At 36.0% G+C, this 26,354-nt stretch overlaps 1 protein-coding gene across 2 annotated transcripts in view; it reads left to right on the plus strand.

The window, feature by feature from the left end:
* EFR3A (EFR3 homolog A) overlaps positions 1-26,354 on the plus strand; it is a 115,482-nt gene that overhangs the window by 25,026 nt on the left and 64,102 nt on the right. Inside the window, exons 2-4 of one of the 2 annotated variants that reach the window (XM_063079770.1) lie at positions 16,216-16,292; positions 20,103-20,230; positions 21,434-21,584. In XM_063079770.1, coding sequence (XP_062935840.1) covers positions 16,216-16,292; positions 20,103-20,230; positions 21,434-21,584 — 356 coding nt within the window. Of the gene's footprint in view, positions 1-16,215; positions 16,363-20,102; positions 20,231-21,433; positions 21,585-26,354 lie in introns of both variants that reach the window. The other variant, XM_063079771.1, reaches the window with a different exon arrangement.

Genomic DNA, 26,354 nt, shown 5'->3' on the forward strand with positions numbered 1-26,354 from the left:
CTTTTATTTTCTCTAACACTATCTTGTTATAGTTTTCTTTGTATTTCTTCAGAAATCTTCTCTTTCACTTCCTCCTCTGCTGATCATCCCTTAAATGTTTGCCTTTCCCAGGATTCCCTAACTTTCTATTTTTCTTCTTTGGTAGTCTCAGCTACTCCAGTTGCTTTTGCTATCACTTAAATGCTTTTGGTTCTGAAGTTTCTATTTCTAGTCTAAGTCAATTGCCTATTGTTTTTGTCCGTTTTGTGTTGCTATAACAAATACCTGAGACTGGGTAATTTATAAAGGAAAGAGGTTTATTTGGCTTACGATTCTGGGACAGCTGCATCTGGCATGGGCCTCAGGCTGCTTCTACTCTTGGTGGAAAGTGGCAGGCAGCCAGCGGGTACAAACAGATCACATGGTGAGAGGAAGCAAGAGAGAGAGAGGAGGTGCCAGGGTCCTATGAACAACAAGCTCTCGCCAGAACTAACAGAGCGACAACTCACTCATTACTCCCCTCTCCCCCAGGGAGAGCATTAATCCATTCATAATGGCCCGCCTCCATGACTCAATCAGTTTCCAACACTGCCACATTGGAGATCAAATTTCCACATAAGTTTTGGAGGGGACAACACATCCAAACTCCGTCATTCCACCCTGTTGCTTTGTGTTGCTTCGCCCCCCATGGATTTGTCACCCCAATTCCCCTGGGTGATGGAGGTGAAAGGATTACTCAAAGCTCATCTATTCTGAGCAGTGAGAGGCCCTGAAATGGTTAACTTCCCTTGGGAATACTCAAGCAAGAGGCATCCTTTCCTTGGGAAATTAATGCCAAACTGGGGTTCTCTTCCTGCATTTATTTTCCAGACTAGGAACTTACAGGAAGAGAACAAAGGTGGGGTTATAGTTTAACAGTATAGGCTGGTAACTTTCAATGAAACAAGCCAGATGACATTCCAGTAAGGCAATTAAGTGTTCTTATCAACACAAGCTTGATCTTAGCAAACATTCCTTCTGATAGCAATTTCTCAATATCTTTACATAACAATCAGTAGCTAGGCTGTCTTTGAGCCAGTAACCTGCTGTGCCACAAATCCTATCTTGCAACAGAGACTTATAGCCTGAGGAAAATTTCCTGTCCTTGCAAGGTCAATATTTGAAACTGAAAGGCTTGGAAAACCAGGCCCTGTGAAGTACATATGCTTTATAGTATATTCCGCACCATCCCTGGCCCCCCAGAACTCATGTCACTCTCACGTACAAAATACAATCATTTTATCCTAACAAGTCCCCAAAGTCTTAGCTTGCTTCAAAGTCCACAGTCATCTGAGACCAAAAGCAAAAGTTCTTCCAGCTGTGAACCTGAAAAACAAAACCAAATTTATCTACTGCCAAGATACAATGGTGGAACAGACGTTGGGTATACATTCCCATTCCAAAAGGGAGGAATAGGCCAAAAGAAAGGAAAAAACAGGTCCCAAACAAGTCCGAAACCCAGCAGGGCAGACATTATGTCTTAAAGCTCCAAAATAATGTTCTTTGACTCCAAGTCCTGCATCCTGGGCACAATTGGGCATCTGGACCCCCAAAGCATCTGGCAGCCTTGTTCCCACAGCTCTGCCAGGCACAGCCCAGTGGGCCACGCTGGTGCCTGTGGCTTTTCTAGGCCTGTGTTGCACGTTACCAGTGGCCCTGCAGTTCTGAGGTCCTGGTGTCAGCCCCGCTGCCTTGGCTCTATTAGACATTTTCCTGGTGAGGTCTCTCTGTGGGGGCTCTCACTCCACTTTCCGGCTTGGCATTGGTCTAGTAGATGTCCTCTGCAGTGGCTCTGCCCCTGCGGCAAGTCTCTGCCTGGGCCTCCAGGCTTTTCCATACATCCTCTGGAATCTGGGTGGAGGCTGCCACGCCTCCACTGCTCTCCTATCCAGCCTGCAGACTTAACACAATGCGGATGCCACCGAGATTTCGGGCCTCTACTCTCCGGGGCTGCTGCACGAACCACACTTTGGGCCGCTCCAGCCAGAGCAGCTGGGATGCAGGGAGCAGGATCGTGAGAGCAGCTGCGCCCCAGGTCTGTCCTCCAGGATAACTCAGTCCTTCTAGGCCTCAAGGTCTGTGATGGGTGGGGCACCCTTCCAGACTTCTGAAATGCCTGCAGGGCTTTCCTCTCATTTTCTCAGCTATTAATGTCTGGCTGCCTCACCACCAAGAGAATGTCTTTAGCAACCAGTTTATCTGCTTCACCCTTGCATTGTTTGCTGGCTCTCCACTTTTTTACCGCATGGCCAGGCTGCAAATTTTCCAAATCTTTACACTCCATTCCCTTTTAAATTCAGGCTTTACATCATGATTTTGCTGCCATAACTCAGAGTAGGCTCTTAAAAGCAACCATGCAGCTTGCTTAATGCTTTGCTACTTAGATATTTCTTTGGCCAAATGCTCTGGTTCACAACTCTTAAGTCCCACCTTCCACAAAGTCCAAGGGCATGGACACAGTGCAGCCAAATTCTTTGCTGTGGCGTAGCAAGGGTTATCTTTTGTCTAATTCCCAATAAGTTCTTTATTTCTATCTGAGACCTCATCATCTGAATGACCTTTACTGTCCACATTTCTATCAGCATTCTGCTCACCACCACGTAAGTCTCTAAGACATTCCAAACTTTTCCTCGTCGTTTTCTCTTCTTCTTAGTCCTCCAAACTCCTCCAACCTTTGCCCACTACCCAGTTCCAAAGCTGCATCCACATTTTCAGGTATTTGTTTAGCAGCACCCCACTCCTCATACCAATTTTCTGTATTAGTCTGTTTTGTGTTGCTATAACAGAAATACCTGAGACTGGGTAATTTATAAAGGAAAAAGGTTTATTTGGGTTACGATTCTGGGACAGCTGCATCTGGCATGGGCCTCAGGCAGCTTCTACTCATGGCAGAAAGTGGCAGGCAGCCGGTGGGTACAAGCAGATCACATGGCAAGAGGAAGTGAGAGAGAGAGAGAGAAGGTGCCAGGGTCTTTTTAAGCAACAAGCTCTCGTGGGAACTAATAGAGCGAGAACTCACTCATTAATCCATACATGAGGGATCCGCCCCCATGACTCGGTAAGTTTCCAACACTGTCACATTGGGGATCAAATTTCCACATGAGTTTTGGAGGGGACAACACATCCAAACTCCATCACCTATTATAAGATGTCCCACTTTCAGATTTGCCTCAAATTTAACATGTGCAAAATAGAATTTTTTGATACTCTCCTTTTAACCCAAAGTGACTCCTCCTGTGTTCCTTGTTGGTCAGTGATACGACCATCCAACCAGTTGTTTGAACTGTCTGTCTCCTTGTTATTTTTGGATCCTCCCTCTTTTCACCTCCTACACTGAGTTGGTTTCCAAGTCTGCTTCCTGCCAGTTTGTAGCCAAACTTTATGCTTATTTGCAAATTAAGCCACACTCTTGTTTAAACCTCAGAGCCTTAACATATGTGGTCCCTTGCACCTGGAAATGATAATCCTCTCCTCTTTGCTTAATTACTACTTTTTCTTCAAGACTTAATTTAGTCATTCTTGCAGGAAGGTTCGGTGTCCCACTGCTATCATCCCATGGCAACATGTTCTGTCATAGTTGTTCTAGGCAGTTGTTATTGTCTCAGGATGTGATTATCTTCTCCCACCAGATTATGAGCTACTAAAGACCAGGCACTGTGGCTTCTGTTTTGTATTTCCTGCATTTAGCTTAGTGCCTGGGACATGGTAGGCTTCACTAACTGCTTGTTAAAGGAATAAATAACATGGTGTTGATAACATGGAAGTCAAGGGTTTGGATCCCCAAACCAGCCAGCCACCAAAAAATAAAAAGAAAAGAAATCAAGAATAAATGAGGTTGAGTATAAGGGTTTTTTCTAGTCATATATTTTCTGAGGTATATATTTGTTGGTTTTCAGAGGATACCAGTCTCATCTTTGTCCTCCTCTGAGTTTGGAACCAATTGAAATATAGAAATAGAAATATAGAAGTATAAAGGTCAATCTGATACAAGTCAAAGCATCAGCATTAGTAGTAGTAAAGCTGTGTTGGAGAATGCATCTTGACTTTTGTCCATCATCACGCTTCCTACTACTTTCCCTCCAAATCTAGACCTTCCAGTGGTATAACTAAGGGACATCCCAGGTCAGCGGAGCAAACACGCTTACCCATAATTTTGCAAGGAGGGCACACTGACTCAAATTTCTATTCTCTTCCCCATGCTGGCCATGTAGAGAGACAGGCCTCCAGACCCAAATATGCTTATCACATTGAGGCAGGAAGAGTGAATTGCAGAATACAGATCTGAAAGAAAAACGCTTGAAGGTTCATTTGTTTGTTCATTCATTCATTAAAAAAATAGATTTTTAGTTCTTACTATGTGCTGGGCACTGTGTACATGCTGAGCATACAGATATGGGGCTTATGTTTTAGGGCATGCTCTGTTCCTTCTGGATTCACCAGTGAAGTAAATTACTCTTACTCTTTTATACTATAGCAGGACTCTTCTCTAAGGAAGATTGGGACAGGGAGACAGAATGGTATAACCCTTTCTCTAGCATGTAAAATAAATCCTGAGGACTATGATAATTTTAAGGACACAGTGGTACAAAATACAGAGAAGCATACTAGAACAATCTTAGGAAAGAGAAAATTTCCAAGGTCTGGTCATGTTTTAGAAAAAAATGTGAAAAATCTGATCATGATCATTTCTGTTTTCCTTTACTAGCAATACTTGGTTTAGGATTTTAAAGGTCATTTGGTACCTCATCCTGGTTTATTTCTAGTGTGGGTCTGCCCAATATTCATTTATACAAGTTGCTTAGAAAATCTACCCCCCAGGGAGGTATGGTTGCAGCACTGGAAAGTAATGGGGAAGTTCTAGAGATCTCAGCCACAGATACCAGTGCACTGTTGCCAGTGAGAGGTCTTTATCACGTCAGTGTCTTCTGTGAAATCTTTTCTGAATGCCCTAACATTTATCTTTTCTGTCACTCATTTAATCTCCTATATAGTGCTTTGTATGATGCAGTTATTGTAATATATAAGATGATCTTATAGGTGTAGCTAGTATGATAACTTTTTGTCTATTGCATGACTTAGGTAAGGGCAGTGTCCCCAAAACCTGAAGTTACACAGTAAGAAAAAGTCGTTTGCTTAATTCTTTGAATCATTATATAAGAGGAGTGGTTCTGTAGAGCAGTGGCTCCCAAACTTGGGTGTGCACAAGGGTCAAGGTGGGAGGGGTGCTGATTTTTAGAAATAGTAATTCTGGTATCTGATCCCAGAGATTGATTCAGAAGGTTTTGGGTGGGGCCAGGGAGTATTCACTTTTAAAAGTCCTCCAGGATATTTTTCAGATGGCTCACAGGCCACCCAAGAGAAGAATTGTGCTGTGGAAACATAGTTTGCTTAAATAGGGCTTATTCTGATGTGACCTTTTACCATAAGAGAATAAATACAAACAGTAAAAGTAGAAGACTGTGTTGAATGTTGATTTTGTTAGATAGTTTGAAGTAGTGATAATTGTTCCTTAGAGATGCGTTAATGTTAAGAGTGTGGTAGAAAAACTGGCATAATTATGTATATATAATTCTGCTGAGAGACTGAGGGTGAATTCAGTCATTTGCCATTATTATGATTTTATTTGCATCTATGTTGTGTTCTGAGTGAAGGAATTCTCATTTTCTGTAGCTTTGAGTTCTTATTATCTTGATGTATTTTAAAGGTCTTGATGTCAGGAACCAGTTTTATGAGTTGTTCGCACATTTCACAACGCCTAGCTTAGTATCCTGAATGTAGTAGACATTTTATAAAACATTTAATTACAAGTGTTCATTTAATGAGCTTTCTACAAAAATTATTTTGTTATCTGATATGTTAAGTTAGTAGTTATTGTATACCAGAAAAAGTAAAGCTAGGCAAACTCTTAAGGTTTTTTTGTTGTTGTTTTAACCAGTCTTTCATGTTTCTTTTTTCCTTACCTTTCTGTTTATCTGCCCTGGCTGAATTGTTGCTTTTTCTCATTTTGTAACTGAAATGTTGACTACTTTATTTGATGCCTTTAGACATATCTCAATACTAAAAGGGAGTAAGTAGGAAAATCCTAGGTCTTGGTTTGCCTGGGATGGTCAAAGTTTATGCTGTTAGTCCTGATGTAATTATTGATAGCACCCTCAGTCACTCTCAAGATGCTAAATTGTGTAAGTACATTTGAACCTTGAAACCATCTAAATCACTGATTTGCAAATTGAGTTCTTCCCTTCACTTGTTCACAGGGGCTCTGTGAGCCCATTGCTTATCCTGTTAGTTTCTTGCTCCTTCTGTATTTTGACTTCTAATGTAAGTGTTTTGTAAACCCCCAATTTTGGATGTCCTGTTTAACAAGTAACACTAGTAACATCTTTATTTTTGGTGATAATTTTTGTGTTTTGTGAGTGGGATTTTAAATTTATTATGATTGTATTTTTGAACTCTGGGAAGTTTTGGCTGTCTCATGAAATTTTTGCCCTTTCAAAATGGGTGAGAATTCCTGGGCCATTAGTTTATGTCCAGGCATTGGTTTAAAAAAAAAAAAAAAAAAAAAAAGTTTTCAAAAAGTCATTTAACAGTGTTCCATGAAAATTTGTTTTGGTTGTTTGAGAGTCCTTTGCAGGAAATGTTCAACTTATAAGCATACTCACTAAAGGAAAAATTGCAAGTTCAGTTTCTTTTGTCCTTTCAAATAAAATGAAACTGTCACTGGTCATTGGATATACATTGATCTCAGTTTCTGTTTATTTTTATTTTTATTTATTTATTTATTATTTTTTTAAAAATCATTTTTTTTTTTTTTAATTTTATTTTGTCGTTGAATGGAATACTACTCAGCTATAAAAACGAATGAAATACTGCCATTTGCAACAACATGGATGGACCTTGAGAGAATTATATTAAGTGAAACGAGTCAGGCACGGTTTTTGTTTATTTTTAAAGAATACTTTTGCTTTTTAAAGTGAAATATTCCTCTTCTTTTTGCTAGCTTTGTTATTTTGTGTATTTAACAGACTTTGCTCTGAGAAATGGAAAGTAAGTTCCTGTAGAAAACTGCAAATACACTGATTTGTTGAAATATACTCCAGAGATTGAAATTGTCACCTTAATGACTTTGCCAACTGTTTCTCTGACTGGACATTGAAGTTTTTTTTGTTTGTTTGTTTGTTTGCCAGCTGATGTTTTTGTTAGATTGTGCTTTAGTGGGATTCTTAAAATACATAAGTGCTTAGTATTTTACTTTCTCAATTCCAGTATACAGTCAGTGTAGTCTGATTTGCCTTTTATCTTTTCTGTATTTTTCTCCCACTTAATCATGATCCCTAACATTTATCTTAAACCACTACATTACTTCCCTGCCTCTAAAATACATTATTTGTGCAAAGTAAATATAAATATAGTAAGTAGTACAGTCCCATAGTTTGGATTAATCAGGAAAGTTATTCCTTACGTACTTTTTTTTTTTTTAATTACACATGGAGAAGATGTGATTTCTTTTGTAATTTTTTTTTTTTTTTCCTGGTGGCTGGCTGCTGCAGGGATCGAAACCCTTGAACTTGTTCTTACAAAGCTGTGCTCTAACCAACTGAGCTAACAGGCCAGTGCTCTATTTGTAATTCTAACAGGGCTACTGACATTATTGTAGAGGATATCAGTTAATATTTTATGTATTATAAAAGGGAATCACATACTATTTCTGTTTTCAATTCTATGCCATCTAATTACTTACCTCTGGAGATTGGGACACAGGACTAGTATACTCCTCTTACCAGGACTCTGCCACCTGAACACATTTGAAGATAGTCTGTGACATGCAGCGTCCAGGGACATGGTCTTAGAAACAGGGGTAAACCACATGCAGTATCCTGTGGTGGTGGGGCAGAGCTCTGAGTACTTTTCTTTCTTGGTTGTTGCTCTGGTTTCTCTGTCCCTCACTGCATCATTTCTTATTTGTTTTGCAAACTAAGCCAACATCAGAAGAAATTAATAGGGAATTATATTTTTTTATTTTAATATTTGCATTAATATTGTTCTTAATGATGATACCAGAAACTTTTCAGATGAAATCTCTCATAATGATATTTTCTAAAAGCCAGGATTATTATGTACTTTATTACTCTTGCCCTTGGGTAACTCTGCTGAGCAATATTTAATTTATTTTCAGGTAAGTGTGAAAGCATACGGTAATGTTTAACCTAGGTGTAAATCTGTAAGCTCACTACTTACATCTAGGGGGATATCTAATTAATACCTTTTTTAATTAAAAATTGCGATAATGGAAAAAAATTAGTTGTTGAATATAGACCAATCACCAGTTGACTCAGAAAAAAAGCTGTTTAGTGGTTTTTTTTATGCAGGTAGTATTCTCAGAATAGTTCAGAAAAAGTGTACCAAAGTTTTTTCTGTTACGCCTATTACAAAGTACTGTAATGCAAGGGGAAAACCATCTTTTAAAACGGATTAGAGCTTCAATTCCAATTATTGATTTGCTGTCCTATTTTCTATAAGGTTTATGTGCCTGAGAATAAAAAATTAGTAGTGAAATTGAGAATGAAAGGAGAGGAGGTATAGAATTACACGTGGAAAGAATTGTGTAATAAAATACTCCTCTAATGGATTAAAATCCTTTTAAAGGGAGCACTTTCCTGAAGATAAGACTGTTTTGTTCCCTTTCCTTTGACCCTGTGTCTAATTAGTCACCAAACTCTTTTCATGCTTCCTTTGTGACGCTTCCCCTGTTCCTTTTAAAGCTCTGAGTCACTAGAATATGCGTTTTGGTTTTTCCATGTCTCATCCTTTATAGTGATGCTTGCTTGCATTGTTCCATTTAATTACAGTTATCCTTCACTGTCCCCAGTTTATTCTTGTAGTTAGTCCAACTCATCCTTTAGGGGAGCCCTCAGCATTCCAGTTCAAGTCTTATGTCCTTAGTAAAACCTCTCTTCACTTGAGCTAGAAATGTTTTCTCTCTCCTCTGAACTTCTGTGGCCCTTATAGCTATGTGGTTCATTTGACATTGGATATTTCTTTTCCTCAGATGTCCAAGTCTTGTTTTAAAAATTTTTAAACCTTTGTCTTCTCAAGTAGATTGTTACCTTTTTAGTTCCCTATAGTTCTTATGCTTAGCACAGTGTCCTACGCACATGTAATTGAAGTACAGGGATAACACCCATATTACAGGCTATATATATGTGTGTATATGTGTATATATATTTAAATAAAGTGTTCTGGTGCTTGGAAAGGGTATGTGTGTGTAAGACTGTAATATTATTAAATCTTTTTGATTGTATGAAGTGAGTGTCTTGTTCTGACGCTAACTGAATGAGTAACTTTACTTATAATTTTAACCTTAAAGGGAGTATATGTGAGGCAGACTCTTTTCACGGGTTTCAGACACTACAGAGCTAGAGTTTTTGAAGAGATGAATTTTTTTTTTTTTTTTTTTGAAGAGATGAATTTTTGAAATCTAGTAGAACATCTGTCCCTTTTCATCTTGATTACTGGGGGCCTCTGCTAGGTCTAAAATAAAATATGAATTGTTTAAAGTGATTCAGCTGACATTGTCATCTGTTTGTAGGAGAAATTATATTGTTCTGGCATTTATTGAGTATTTTTTGGTGGACAATGTACTTTATCATTATTTTATTTGATTTTTATAGTACCTAGACAGATATTACATTCATTTTGTATATCTGTGAGTTTTGTGTCCTCATTCATTTAATGAAGAAACATTTTTGTAAATGTCTGCTATATGCTAGACATGCACAACAGTGAATAAGATATATGGGCTTTGCATTTGAGGGACTCATATTCTGGTAGTAAAGACAGACGTATATAAATAAGTGCAATAAATTGTTACAGAAGCTCTGATAGAAATATATGGTAAGGGCATAAAGGACCAAAATTCAGTAGTCATAGCCACCCCTATTTAAAAGTTTGAAATTTAGTGAGCCCTAAATATGTCAGTGAATTCAATACATTATGATTAAGAATTAAATGAGATAGTATAATTGCTACATAGAAGGTGAAGATACTATTATTTTCTACTTTTACAGATCATGAAACAAACCTAATTCAAAGTCATACAGTTAGTTTCCATAACAGAATGGAAGCATTCTTCAAATCCACTGACAGTGTTACTGATAGCAGTTTTGTTTTGGAGGATAGCTTTATCCCAATTACCCAGTGGCATGGTGGCATTTAGTTTATAATTGAAACATTAGTATTTCCAGATAGATTTAAATTATCGTTGAGTAATATAGTCAGTTGAAAGTGAAAGTTGCTTACTGTAAAAAGGGGTCTTTTTAATTACCTAAGTCCCAAACTTACAGAGTTGGATAGGAAAGCAACTGTTATCACAAACCAGTACTCACTGGACCAACTAAGACTATTGGTTCCCATTGTGCAGAATTCTCCCAGCTCTTTTGTGTGTCCACGTGCCTGATCCATACTATCTGTTCAGCTGCGGGGTTCTCCATGTAGCTGCTGAAGTCCTTCTATGAATGCCTCTTTTAGCCGGAATGGATTGGAAATTAATTCTAACACCTCACCATCGAAGAAGGAAGATGTTTCCTCTGTTAGAGGTCTGTACATCTTACTCCTGTGTGAGGACCAAGAGACATTGCTGACTCCACATGAGAATGATGTTAGGGGAGCTAAAGAGGAGAAATCCTCTTGAGATGTCTTTAAGAAGAAATTATTAATTTAGAAGTATGTAAAAGAGTGTTTTTAGGTGGCTTCTATATTCCAGGCATTTTTTATATTATTAATTTAGTACTTCTAATCATGAGAGATAAGTAGTAACATTTTCCTTTTCACTCACCAAGGCTCTGGGAGCCTTATTGAACATTGCCCCTGAGCCTGTCTGCACACTACTGTAATATACAGTTTGGCATTTTTTTTTTTTTTTTTTGGTGATAATTTAGCTCTTTCGAGCTGTGCCCAAGTTCTATTTGCCCATTGTTTGGTTATCCTACTTGAGCCTTTCTGTTTCTCTCTTCCTAGTCTATCATAATCGAAATTCTGAATTCCACATGCTGTAGGAGGAAAATAATGGATTGCTTTCTCTTGTATGTGATAAAATTAAACTTAAAGAAAGAATTCATATTAATTAGACTTGCCAGTTGCTTGAGGCTTTCTGTGATATGCGTGGCCCTTTTTTCCTGTGGAAAAGAGGAAGTTGGGAAGAGGTTGATGGTATTAGAGTGAGTTTGTTGGAAGGGATCATAAGCTAGGATGAGGAGGAACTAAAGGAATGCTTTAAGGGCTGTCCGGTTAGCTCAGTTGTTTAGAGTGCAGCCTTGTAGCACCAATGACAAGGGTTCAGATTCCTGTACTAGCCAGCCACTGGGGGGTGGGGGGGGGGAAGCAGAATTTTAGTAAAGGAATGCTTTAAGGAAAAAAAAAAAAAAGGCATAGGTAGGCTTACTTTCTTATATAAACTATGAAAATCTACTTTTATTAAACTAGAAATACAAGTACCCAAATAGTATCTTATTTAAACTAATTGGCATTGCTAGTAGAATTTGATATGGATATTATCAAGTTCTTGATAGCTTTATATTTGATGTCAACAAGTTAGATAAGTTACAGTACTTTAATGCCCTGTGCTAATTAATTAGAAGTAAAGTGAACTAGGAACTTCCTGAACAGTATGTAAAAGGATCTAGAAGCAGGGAGATCAGCTAGAAAATAGTCTCATACAACATGAAGGACTATATTCAGGTACCTGCAACTGAACTCGAAAAACCTTATGAATTTACTTCAGCAAGGGAGTCAACCACATTTCTGTACTTGAGTAGGTCCAATGATTTTATTTTACTTGTTCTTGTGTCTGTAAGTATATTCTTTTATTTAAAGTAGTCTATAGGGTAATTTCTTTTGTGATGATTATTGTTAATCGTTTTAACCTTCTGTTGTCTTCAGTATGTTGTTATTTCATAGAAACCTGTGTAAATTGAAAAATCTTAACCTAATTTTATGGGTCTTCTCTATAATGGGTAGCTTTTCATTTATGGTAAGTGGTCAAGAAAGTGTTTATGTTTTGCTTTGGGCCTTCCTGAGAAACTCACGGTGATCATTATTTCCCTGTGTGAGAGCGCATTCCTCATGTTAGGCGCACACATTCCTGCAATCATATCCATTGGTCGTGATTTGTAGAAAGCTAGAATGTTTAAAGTAATTTAGAAATTGTCTGGTACTTGAATTTCGTGTGGCAATAACCCTTTGAAGTCATCAGATCTGGGTTGCAGTCGCAGCTCCTCGTATCCTTACTGGACGAATTGGCTTCTTTGAGCCTCTGTTTCCTCTTCTGTCAAACAAAGATGATAATAACTGCCTCAGAGAGTTGCTATAAGAGTAAACAAATAATGTTGTAAAGTCTTTAGGATAGTGCTGCACACACCATGTTCTGAAAATGACAGTTACCCTATTGATACTGATACTGTTACTGAAAACTTGTTGTGAACCATGTATGAAATTTATTGCGATTTTCTAAATGATGAGTTTACAGCAAAGGTTTTCCCACTGTTGGGAATACTATCTTAAGGGCTCTACATCTGCTGCTTACCCCGATTATAATACTACTCCTACTGCATTACTGATAATAGCTGCCATTTTATTGAATGCTTACTTAATAAGAAGATTGTATATTGTACAGTTTTGTTGAATTTTTTAGAATAATTATGACAAAGGCATTAGTACATCTCTTTTCCCGATGAAGAAACACAGGTGTAGTAAGACAAAGTAAACTGCCCCCCAGTTGGACAGTGAGAGACCTTGGATTCACTCTGATCTGACTCCGAAGTCCGTGCTCTTTAACCTTGCTGCTGTCCGATGTTTTGCCGTCTGCTTGTCTATCCCCAGTAGACCTAAACTTCCTTAAAGTGGGAACTGGGTATTGTTTGCATTTGTGCACATTTGTTTTTCAAGCTCCTTTGAACTAAAAATGATGTATAATATCACAAAATCTCAATGTAAGTGAAACTTATAGTTTAAAAATGTTCTCTTATTTAAATTAATAAAATTTACTATTCTAACTGGAAACTTGAAGCATTAGGATTTATTTTTCAGCCTCATTGTGTCTCTTTGTCATGCTAGCAGTTTGAATTCACTGTATTTGGCCTTGCATTAGTGTTAGCAAAGTATTCACCTTAATCTTATCAGGTTATAAGCCTCTTTCATTATAGTAGTAGCTAGTAGAACCTAGCTCAGTGTCTGTATGACAGCTACTCAGTACCTATTTGATTTTAATTTATTTCACTGTCAGTATTAATATTTATTTGAAGTGTTTTTATATTAGGTGTAGTAGATACAGAAATATGACTTTTGCTAACTTGGCCACCATGACCTTTCTTTTTCCTTTTTTAGTAATCAACCCTGTTTTTTGGACTCTAAACGAGTTAAAGTATATTGGTGTTATTTAATCTGAAAAATTAACTCTTCGAAATATTTGGATTCTTTGGAATTTTTTCTTTTATAAGAAAACACTCTGAACAATGGATACCATTTTGTATTATCACTGATTAGTGCCTAAATATATACTGCTGAATTATTCACTGTTTTTCATTAGTTTATAAATTTACAAGGGTAGGGATCTTGTCTGTTTTATACTTTCTTGTATCGTTGAATCTAGCATGGTATTAGGCACATAGTAGGTGCATATTAAATATCTGGATGTTGATTGATTTGACCACTAATATCTATGGTGTGGAAAGGGCCTGGGGTTTTGTTTTAGATACCAGATTCTCATCCAGCTGTTAGTGTTGAGTAAGTTACTTGATTAGTTCTGCTGTAGTTCCTGCTTCTATAAAGTGATCATGATAAAAAAAAGCTCACTAGGTTGCTGGAAATGTTAAATAATATATACACAATGTTTTATGTCTGCTAAAGATGCTGTGTAACTCTTAACTGTCTTGTTTTTATCACTACTTTGATTGCCCCACTCTACTGCAAATCTGGATGCGGTTTTATTTGTTTTGGCCTGTGCTGGACCCTCAGTTGACATTTGGTACATGAGTGCATGAATGAATGATACAAATTTCTTAAGGAAAGTGAGATCTGGAGAAGTTGTCTCTTGCATAATATTACTCCATAAGATGGAAGTAGAGATCTGCGTAGAACTGAATTCTATTAACTTCTTCAAGTGTTCACTCATACATCATTTTGTTTTTTTAAATACATACAAATATACATTTATGCACTCCAGTTTTATAAATCATGAGACTAATTTTATAATGGCTTAAGACTAGTATTTCTATTAAGTTATTGGTTTGCAGGAAGAGAAAGCTGATCCCTCCCACTGATACAGTTGTTTCTGGATAGCTGATGTTCCCTATCAAGGCCATGTATTCATTTAAATGAAAGAATTAGAATGAACCCAGGCCCTCTGGATCAAAATACATTGCTCTTCCCAAGACCAGCAACTGAAAATACATAGAACAGCCTTTGAGCATTTTTTGAAATTCCTGGATTTTCTCTGAGGTTGTTTTCCCCCTCTACTATAGTTACTTATATGATGTAGATATACTAGCTACACTGAGAGTGAACTGCCATTTTAAGACTCATTGTGATTACTTTTTGGTTCTTATTTTGAATTCTGTCTGACTCATACATAGTAGAGATTTTTCCAAAACATATTTATCCTGGAGTGGATTCAAGTCCTTATGACCTTAAGCAAGTTTCTTATTTTTTTTGAACTTCAATTTCTTAATCGGTAAAATAGGTAACAATACTTACCTTGCAGGGTCAAAGAGAATCAGAGGTTAATGTGGTAAATTGTCTGGTATGTAGCAGACACTTAAGGTGCCATATGTCATGCAAGTTCTAGGAATTTGGGCTATCAAAATGTCATGGACCCCATTAAGGTACTTATTCTGCATGTAGGCTTTTAGTTTGCTTTTTTGTTTTGTTTTTTAATATAAATACAATCACTGCTAAGAACATTCTCTTCCATATAGCATTTTGGCCTCCTTGTTTTAATATCATTAGCTAAAATTTCTAAGGGTGGCATTTTTGGACCAAAAGATAGGAACATTTTCTGACCCTTTATGTGTATTGCTAAATTGCATTCCAGAGTAGTCTAAAAATTTATACGGACATTTGTGTGTGGAGCATATAATTTGTAAGGCTGCTGTTATCATTACTGGCCTTATTACTTAAGTGCTGGTATTATTACTTAAACAAAAGGGTCCTTTTAAGTTCTTTTAATTATTACTTTTATTAAGTAGGTATATTATATGTTTATATGATAGTTTTTTCTTCATGTTCTTTTCCATCTATTTATTGGCCTTGTTTCTATTAAGGATTTATAAATTAGACACATATATCCTTTGCCATATTGTTGCAGATACTCTAATCTTTGTTTTTATTTTCACTTTAGTTTTAAGATTATCAATTTAATTTTTTCTGTGACATGTTTTTACAGACTCGAACATGTTTATTTAAAATTTTGGGAAGTATACAGAGTGGTTAGTAATACAGAAAGGTTATAAATTTAAAAGGATGTTATAAGATATTAGGACATTTGTGCATGTTTAAAAGTATCAGTTAGCTGTTGGAAGCATCAGTGTAATAATATTGCCAGAGATGGGCTGTGAATACCCTCTCTGTGCAGGAGCCACAGGAAGAGGCTGGGAAACTAGTTAGGAAGCTGTGGGAAAAAATATAGATAAGATGTTATGTCTGAACTAGGTTAATAAAAGTGGACAGGAAAGAGCAGCAAGGAAAGCATTAAGTAGAAATAATACATACAGGTGCATTCATTCAACAAATATTTGGATATCTGCTGTATGCCAGGTATAATTCCGTTTGCTTGAGATTCATTGGTGAGTAAAACAGTGATCTCTGCACCTCTGGTGAGGGGAGATGCGGAGTGGTGCAGGGAGCAGTAGGCGATGCGATCAGAAAGGAGGTAAAGGAGTGTACGGACTATGTGTTTGCTTTATAGGACAAATTTGATAGGCTTTGTATCTGTGTATTACATGCTAATTATTAGAAGCTGCATGTCTTTGGGGTGGGGAGAAGAAATTTAACTTTCTCATTTCTTAATCACTTATTGAATTTGCATTCCTTTTTCTTTTGTGGCAGTTTGACCTTTTTCTCCTTATTTTGAATAGCTCATTAATATTTACAAACTTTAATTTCTGTCAGTTTATAATATTAATAATCTCTATACTTTTTTTTAAACAGGAGTATGTTGCTGCTGTTCTGCTTTGCGTCCTCGCTACAAACGCCTGGTGGACAACATATTCCCTGAAGATCCAAAAGTAATTTGATCTACATCTACTGATCCTTCTCTTTGCTGACCCATTCTGCCCCCCTGCTGACCTCCCTAAGGTTTCCCTAATTTCATTTCTCTACTTTTACCCTTACATCTTATCATGTATACTACTATTTTTATACTTTGTTTTTGTAATTTTTAAATGACCCATGTTTGCTTGTCTAGTTTTCAGATCCTTTTTATAGATTAGGCACAAATCTGGAGTGATGGACAGAGATGTTCTTTAATACTATATAATTTTATTACTTTATAGTGCCTGTACTATATATTTTTGTTACTATATAGTGCCTGATTTAAGTAACATTCGTCAAAAAATTATGAACCAGTGCCAGGTTATTTACACTAAGTGCTCAGGATACAACTGTGCACACATACATGGTTTTCTGCTCTCACCAAGCTCATAGATAAGTACATTGGTAATTGCAATATTGTGTGCAAAAAAATGTTGTGATAGAGAAATGAAGTACAGTATGTCACTGGAATAGATAGGACTGATACCTAATTTAGGCTTCAGAGAAGAAAGGTCTGGGGGAAAGGTAACCTAAGCTAAGATCCAAAGAATAAATAGGGGTTGGCCACACAGTATTTATAAGAAAATTGAGAGTTCCAGGACGAGTTTGTTATCTTTTTACTTAAATACTGTTTCTTTTTTTATAAAAATTACCTTATTTGGGAAGAATATGGTTTCAAAGCAGCTGGGTTTGAGTGCTTTTGTTTGACATTGTCTTAAACATTCAAAGATTCCTTTAGTTTCATGTTAAATGGATATGAACAAGAAAATGTTACATGGGTTTGATTTCCAGAATTTACATTATTTTAAAATTGAGCCAACTATAGAAACCTTTTGCTTATCTTAACATTACTTTAATGTCGATATATCTCATTTTCAGTCAAATCTGTTTAAACATTGAGCTATATAGAGGAAGTTAATTAAATATTATTGGCTGCCAGTTATCCTGGATAATTTGTGGCATATTAAAAAACCCTAATATATTATACTGGCTTTCAAGGAGCTTTCCATCAATTGACTGACATAAAGCAAAAGTATACTAGATATTAAACCATAATGCATAAATTAGAAGTATAATGCTAATCAAATCAGGTGGTAAAGTTTTTGCCTCTCAAGCAGGGATGTATCATTATGAGTTGGCAGTCTCTGGGAAGCATTCTCAGAGGAGATGAGATTTGCTGAGCTGTGAAGAATGTACACCATCTGAAGAGAGAAGGAAGATTAGTCTCGTCATTGCAAGTGAGAGGAAAGAGAAAAGGCATGGGAAAGCAAAAGATGCATTTGAGGTCAAGATCAAGTTGATCCATTAGGCTTCAAACAAAGGTTCAGATAACCTAATTGTGGAGTATAATGAGGTTAATAGTGTTGACCATGATTTCTGACTTGAAATTTCAGATATATCAGTTATTAGAATGAATATCCAAATTATTATTTTCCTGAGGATTCTGGGATATGGTTACTGAAAGTAAGGTGGAGGCCAGATTATGGAGGACTGTGAAGACAGGCAAGGCTTTACTACTTTACCTGTTTTAACTTGTAGGCAGTGAGGGAGCTTTGAACACTTGATTATGGGAGTGACAACAGGTAAATTAGAGAATGGTTACAGAAAGCATCTTTATTTTTGCCAAAGATTTACATAAGATTTATTTAAATAGCTGTCTTTATTTTTAAAAGATTTTTAAAAATGAAGATTTACAAATCATTTTGTATAATTACTAGCCATGTGATCTTGGGCATGTCCCTCAGTTTCTCAGCATGTAATGGAAGTACTAAATAGTACCTGTCTCATAAGGTTCTTATGAGGATTAAATGAGTTAAGACAATTCTTTGCTCACTGTTACTTCCTTAGTGTCTATCACAGTGCTTGGCACATAGTTGGTACTCAATTAGTATTTGTTTAATGACGTAAACCACAGTATGATAAAACATAATAGTAGATACGAGTGCTGTGAACTAAAAGAACATATAGTAGGAACTTCTCATGCAGTCTGTGGAGGGGGAGTGGGAGAGTGCAGCGAGGGTTCTTTAGAGGAAGCCTGTACTGGAATGAGGAGGAAGAGTTATCCAGGTGAAGTAGAGAAGTGTTGCTAGGCAAAGAGGTGAGCTGAGGGAAGGAAGTCACACACAAAAGCGTCGCAACCTGTATGATTCTACTTTTATAAGATGCATGCTGATTCAGAGTGATAGAAAGCAGAGCAGTGGTTCCTGGAGAGGGAAGGATGATTGCAAAGGACATGAGGAATCTTTTGCAAGTGATGAAAATGTTCTGCACCTTGTTTATAATGGTGGTTTCACAGGTATATACAACTGTCACATTTCAAATTATGTACTCTAAGTAGATGCCGTTTATTGTATGTAAATTGTTCCTCAGCAAAATTAGTAAGGGATTTTTAAAAAAGTAGATGAGACACTGTCCTATTTAAATGATGATATGGAAGAACTGATACAGAGAGAGGGGTCAAAGAACAAGGAATGAGAGGCTTACTAAGGAGCCAGATCCGAGACTGTGTGAGGAGGACAGCTGGAGCACTGCAAACCAGTTCCTCCTAGATGGGAAAAATAGGGCTCTTCCACATTGCCTAGGGTAGGGTTTCTCAACTTAGGTTCTGTTGACATTTTGGTTTAGATAATACTTTGCTGTGGAGGCTATCCTGTGCATTGTGGGATGTTTAGAAACGTCTCTGGCCTCTATAAACCAAATCCCAATATTCTCTTTCCTTCAGCTGTGACAACCCAAAATGTCTCTAGGCATTGCCCTGGGAGGCTGAGTCACACCACTGGTTGAGATTTACTGGCCTAGAGGGCATTTAGAAAGAAGGGTTGTTTTTGCTGATAAATTCTAATCTGATGGCTCCCACCTTTGAGAGAGAGAAGAGCTCATTTGCTGTCAGTGAGGAAAGAGAAGTGGTGAAGCAACACGTTGAGGAAAATGGAGTAGGTGCAAAATAAGAGGGATGACTCTCCTGGGGAAACAACAGAATAGCCAGAGAACGTTGAGGATCCTGTTAAATTTGAAGATACAAATTTACAAAGTTTTCACTTGTAGATTTACCATCTGACATAGTTTGTCTGTCTACCTTTCCACTTCTTTCAACATTCCTAAGCAGCGTTTACTTACTCAGACTACATATGACTGGGAAATATAGGGTGATGATTGACTCATGGTTGTATTTGGGTAGGGAGAATCTTTAGCCCTCTTGCACAACATCTTTTAGAGGGGAGACAAATGACAGTTTTATGGTCCTATATCAGGGACCTGTTGTTGTTGCTTTTTTAATATGTTGACTAAGCCATAGATTCATACAGTTCAGAATACTTTCTCATTCATTAACTACAATGGAACTTTATAGTAATATCAGCAAGTTCTGAATCATTAAAAAGCAGTATGTTCACTGTTGTATATGTAAAGGAGTAAAACAAGCTTTTAAAAAGTTTAAATTGAAACAAATTTTGTTTGAAATATTTTCACTAAAATCTCATTTCCTACATACTGCAGATAATTGAGCTATTTATCAAGGAAGGTATCAGAATCTAATTCATTGCTTGGGAAGGTACATTTAAATGCTTTGCCTAAATGGGGTATTTCTTTAACTTTTTTAAAGTTCTTTGAATCCAGAATGGTGAATAATTAGCACTATAGAGATTATATCCAGAAGGTTCAGCATAAATAGGGGTGCATTCTCAATCCAAAAAGGGAAAATGTGAAGCAGGCAATACTTAAAAATACAAAAAATAATCATGAAAGTATCAATAACCTATTTCTCTTGTTGTTGTTATTATTTTTAGGATGGCCTTGTTAAAGCCGATATGGAGAAATTGACATTTTATGCAGTATCTGCTCCAGAGAAACTGGATCGAATTGGTTCTTATCTGGCAGAAAGGTTGAGCAGGGATGTTGTCAGACATCGTTCTGGGTAAGGGAATGAATTGCTGCTAATATAGTGTCTTTAGAATGTTCTTCCTAGGCTAAATCATCCTATAAATTACTGTGTCTTTTAGTCAGGTGAATAATATATGGAGGATAAAACATTGTGATTATTATACAAAGAAATGTGTAATACCTGTGTAGATTGCTGCAGCACTTACTGCTTTCCTGGTGGTCAAGTTTTATGAATAGACTCCTGTTAGTTAACAGAGTTACCTTTAGCTTAATCCTTAATTTTTGAGCCTTCTCTAATGGGAAATAGTAGAAATTGACTCACTTAGTCTACCAGTGTGATACTATAATTTAAAATTCTATCTCTGAATTGAAAACAAACGGAAAGATCCCATTAACCAACTGACTTTTCACATAGCTTCTGCTTTACATCTCAGAGGAGTAATAAGAGAGAATCACGTTAGGCTTAGTTATCAAGGTTCAGAAGGTGTAAGCATGATGATTTGGAACTGTGCTATAGAGAAAGGTCTACCATCTTAACCCATTCTCTGTGCTTGAGCAGTAATAACTTCACAGTTTGGAGTATAGGTACTGACCCATATTGTCATTTTATAATCGTAGTTTAGAGTATTCCGTCCTCCAAGTGATACATTGGCTTTCTGTGCCTCCACATTGTTACCACTTAGAACATTTTAGTGAATTGTGGCACAGATAGTTTTATAGTTGGTTGTCGAAGGAAAGTTATCTGAAGATTGAGTTTTAATATTTAGTACATGATTTAAAATGTGATGTATTGTAAAGAAAAGTTATGAGACATTTTCTTATAATATTTCATTGTCACCAGTACTGTCTTATTTACTCAAATAAGTACATTATGTTGGCGATTTAGGCACATTGCTTTAATAACTATTTTGGACCAGATAGAAATAAATATGGTTAAAAGTCTGGAAAGTAGAAAAAGTTTATGTTTACAAAGAAAAATACAAAAGTAGTGTTAAAGAAGCTCTGAAATAATTGTTTTAAGAAGGAGAAAATGGAGTAGTGTAGTATAGTTTTTGTGTCATTCAATAATCTAAGATTATTAGTGCTGTGTGAGAATTATGATTTTACTTAGAAACTACTAAATTTGCCTTTCTATATTTTGTGCATTTAAATAAACTTATATTAATTATTCCAATCAAAAATACTTAGAAGTAAGAGAGGTGGCAATGCTTTGACATTCTTTTTCTCTTATACTTAGGTATGTTTTAATTGCTATGGAGGCATTGGACCAACTTCTTATGGCTTGCCATTCTCAAAGCATCAAGCCATTTGTAGAAAGCTTTCTTCATATGGTGGCAAAGCTTCTAGAATCAGGGGAACCAAAGCTTCAAGTTCTTGGAACAAATTCTGTGAGTAAAACTATTGTCTTACTAATTTTAATTAGCATATCTAGAATTAGTCTCTTCTTAGAATGTCCTACCTGGTAAATGCAAGATTTTTGGTCAGGGCATTTGGACAACCAGTACAGATGAAGGTGATTAGGACACTTTGTCTGTAGCTTTTTCTGTTTCTTCTTGTGAAATTTATGATATTAACTAATCGTAATGGAATACCTGCATATAAATGAATTTATACCTGTCATATCCATTTTCTCTGGGTCACCTTTTACAACACTAACTTTGCATCCTGCTCTTCCTTTGAGTTTCATGCTTTGTTAAAAATAGCTTTATTGAGATGTAATTCACATACCATAAAGTTTACCTTTTCAAAGTATACAATTCATTAAGTTTTAGTATATTCACAGAGTTGCATATTCCCACCTCCCCCTGCCCTGGGAAACCACTAATCTACTTTCTGTCTCTATGGATTTGCCTATTCTGGATATTTGAAATAAATGGAATCATCCATTATATAACCTTTTGTGTCTGATTTCTTTCACTGATCATAATATTTTTAAGGGTCATTCATGTTGTAATATGTATCAGTACTCCATTCCTTTTTATGACTGAGTAATACTCTATTGTATGGACATACTACATTTTTATTTATCCATTCATCAGTTTATGGACATTAAGGTTGTTTCAACTTTTTTGGCTAATATGAATAATGCTGCTTATGAACATTGGTGTACAGGTTTTGGTGTGAACATGTTTTTCATTCTCTTGTGTATATACGTAGCAGTGTAAGAGTCATACGGTAACTATATTTAACTGTTTTCCAAAGTGGCTGCATCACTTTATATTCTCATCAGCAATGCATGACTGTTCCAATTTCTTCATGTTCTCATCAATACTTGTTATTGTCTGTCTTTTTTATTATAACCACCCTAGAGACTCTGAAGTGATATCTCATTGTTTTGATTTTCATTTCCCTAATGACTAATGATGTTAAAGCTTCTTTGCCTGTGCTCATCGGCTATTTGTATATCTTCTTTGGAGAAATGTCTATTCAAATCCTTTGCTCATTTTTTAATTGGACTGTCTTTTTATTGAGTTATACAAGTTCTTTATATATTCTTGATATAAGTCCTTTATCAGATATATGATTTACAAATGTTTTCTCCAATTCTGTAATGTTCCTTTTTTCTTTGAGTCCCCAAAGTTTCAAATTTTGATGAAGTTTAATATATTTTTTCTTTGGTCTCTTTTTTTCTTTTGTGCTTTTAATCTCATATCTAAGAAACCATTGCCTTAATGCAAGGTCACAAAGTTTTATTCCTATAGTTTTTTCTAAGAGTTTTATAGTTTAGGTCTATGATCCATTTTGAGTTAATTTTTGTATGTGATGTGAGTTAGGGGTTAACATTTTGCATGTGGATATTCAGCTGTCCATTACTACTTGCTTAAATGTCTACTCTTTCCCCATTGAATGGTCTTGGAACCCTTTTAAAAATCAGTCAACTGTAAAAGTAAGGGTTTACATCTTCATTTCTTCTTGGACTACTTCTGAACTACTTCTGTTCATTTTCTTCTGTCCTGAACTACAGTATGTTAAACATGTGGGGTTGGGGAAGGCATTCGTTCCTGAAAAGGAAAATAAATACAGTGGTAATGTTTCTTCTCTTGTCTTTAGTTTCATTGTACAATCTTCAGTCTTTCAGTTTCAACTCCATCTCTGAAGAAGCTTTAAGTCATTCAACCTACATGAATACTATATGTTCACATATAGATTTTTATCAGAATTAACAAAATAATATATCACTTGCTATTGTTTATGGATAATTGTTTTCTGTTATAAGAGAAGGAAGTATAGGTGGTACTGACAAGGATTTGAGAGTCCAACTGCCCTAGGTTCATTTATGTCTGTACCGCTTTCTAGCTGTGGATCTTGGTCAAGTAAGTTATTTAACCTCTCCTTGCCTCAGTTTTTTATCTATGAAATAAGGATAATAATAGTACCAATCTTAAAGGATTGTTATGTGACATGAGATAATATATATGAAGCTCTTAGAACAGTGCATGGCACTGTTAGCCGTTACTGGTAGTAGTAGACTGTTAAGCAAGAATGTATAAATACAATCCTCATTAAAAAGCCCTTGGTATGATTTTGCCCATGTATTTCAGAGGGAAAATACTGGATATTTCCAATTGTAATTAGGTGCTCAGTTTCAGGCAAAGTAGCTACTTATGCTTCTACAATTTCTTTTACAATCAGATGAGGAAAATTTAGGGAACATTATTTATTAGCTGGGGTGGGGCGAGTGGAGTTGTTTTAGTGTATCTTCCCATAAATTTCTTTACTCACCTCCAGCTATGCCATTAGGATTACTTTAATGACTCATTTGGGCAACAGACCAAATTCTCTTCTTATCTACTTTGATTTGAATGAATTGTATTAAATGAAGTACCATATTATCTTGACCAACATTCTTTATCTAATTTTCCCTGGAAGTCTGATTTTATTTTCTTAGTGGTACTGAATGCCTTATATTAGCAAACATGACCAATACTGATTTAATATTTTTATATTTTATCTTCGAATGTTTTAATTTGTTGACATTTGCCTCTTTATATTGATGCCACCCCAGTATGACAGTAATATATACAATTTATTCAGGTTCTCCTTAGTTTTAGGAATTGTGCTAGATACTTTTTTTATCCCTTTTTAATTGTTAAGTATTTCAAATACCAAAAAGTATAAAGCATAATATAACATACCTGTAGACACACTGATTCAGGAAGAAAAAAATTAAGTAATATCAATAAATAATATACAATTTTTGGTAGAAATAATAATACCAAATGGTAATAAATTTTTTTTAAAAATTTATGATTATACAATGTAAACATTTTTTGTTCCCCTTTCCCAATTTCTCTCTTAACTCCCTTCCCTCTTCCCCCTTCCCAACTCTGTTGTCCTCAGTTCTGTTCTCTCCTTTGAGAATTCAAGGAATTATTGTAATTGTTGTGTCTTTCTTTTTCCTTCTTCTTTTTTTTTTTTTTTTTTTTCCTGCTCCCACTTAGGAGTAAGGACATGTGGTATTCCTCTTTCTGTGCCTGGCTTATTTCACTTAACATAATTTGCTCTAAGTTCATCCATGTTGCTGCGATGGGCAGAATTTCATTCCTTTTTATGGCAATGTAGTATTCCATTGTGTATATATATATATATACCACATTTTCCTTATCCAGTTGTCTGTCGATGGACATTTAGTAGGTTGGTTCCAACTTTTAGCTGTTGTAGGTAGAGCTGCAGTAAACATGGGAGTGCAGGTATCCCTTTGACGTGATGATTTCCATTCCTTGGGGGTACACACAAAATGGTAATAAATGTTAACACTATAAAATATTCAGGTTTTTTTAAAAAATAAGTGATACAGTATGTACTAGGTACTTTATATATACTGTGTCATTTAATTCTCATTAAAATCCTTGAAGTTTAGAAATATTCCCATTTTATAAACTTGTGGCTAAATAACTTGTTCAAAGACATGGTGAAATCATTAGGTCTTTCTTACTCCAAAGCTTGTGTTCTTTGCAGTATAAATACACTATCGTTATTGTGGAAGAAGACTTAGAGAAAAGAGATTATTTTTGTTTTTTTCTCTCCTCTTGTATTCAGTTGGTCCATCTCACTTTTTTCAAGCCTCATTGCTAATCTTAATCTTAAAGAAATTGTTGACTGTTGACTACAGAGATGAGCCATTGAAACCATTCTATACAATAAACCAGTGATTCTCAACTCAGGGCAGTTCTCCCTCCCCTTCCTGGATGTTTGGTGATGTCTGAAGATGTTTTTGATTCTCACGACGAGGGGTGTGAGTTCTAGTGATATGTAGGAGGCAAGGATACCTAGGTGCTGCGTCTTATAACACAAAGGATAGTCCCCACAACAAAGAGGTTGTCAGGACCCAAATTTTAATAATTCGAGGGTGAGAAACTTTGCATCCTAAAGGAATGCATTGCTGCCGCCCTTAGTTTTCCTTTGGAAACATGTAATTCTCCATTTTCATTTTTAAGTGAAAAAAAATAGGACTTAGTTTTTATTGCATATGTACTATGTGTTAACTTTTGTTTGGTTCTCTTTGAACCTCTCAACAACGCTGTAGGTTAGGTATTACATTTCATAGGGCCTACATCTAGTTAGTAAATCCAGGATCGAAACCCAGATCCATCTGACAGTCCATACATAATCACTGCACAGTATTGAGTCTCATTTTCTCTACTCCTGCATATAAGAAGTGTGTAATGATACTTTTATTATATATTTTTAGTACAGACCATATGGGTTTAGAATTTGCTAGCAAGCTTCTAGAGTTACAGGAATTAGAAGAGATTTTCCATAAAACTGGGAGGGAAGATATGTTTTGTGTGTTCTGCTGGAGCATAGCAGCCCATTTTTTATCCTGTTCTTTTATGCTCTAGGACAATAGAATCTGCTTCTGTAGGTGATCACTCACTTATTTGTGACTTTCAAAAGTGAAAAGAGAAACTTGCTTCCTCTAAAACTTCTTGAGAGCATTGACCATTATAATGGCCATTTTAAAAAATTTCTGATATTTTTTCTTTTTTTATATGTGTATTTTATTGAAACATAATTGATTATAGATATATGTGGGGTACATAGTTGACTCCATATTTGTGTACAGTATGTGATGATCAAGTCAAGATAGTTGGCATATTTGTCTTACAAAACATACTCATTCTGTGTCCATTAACCCCCTTTCCCCTCCCCCTTTC

This window comes from Cynocephalus volans, chromosome 15, assembly GCF_027409185.1.
Source record: "Cynocephalus volans isolate mCynVol1 chromosome 15, mCynVol1.pri, whole genome shotgun sequence".
Classification (NCBI taxonomy): domain Eukaryota; kingdom Metazoa; phylum Chordata; class Mammalia; order Dermoptera; family Cynocephalidae; genus Cynocephalus; species Cynocephalus volans.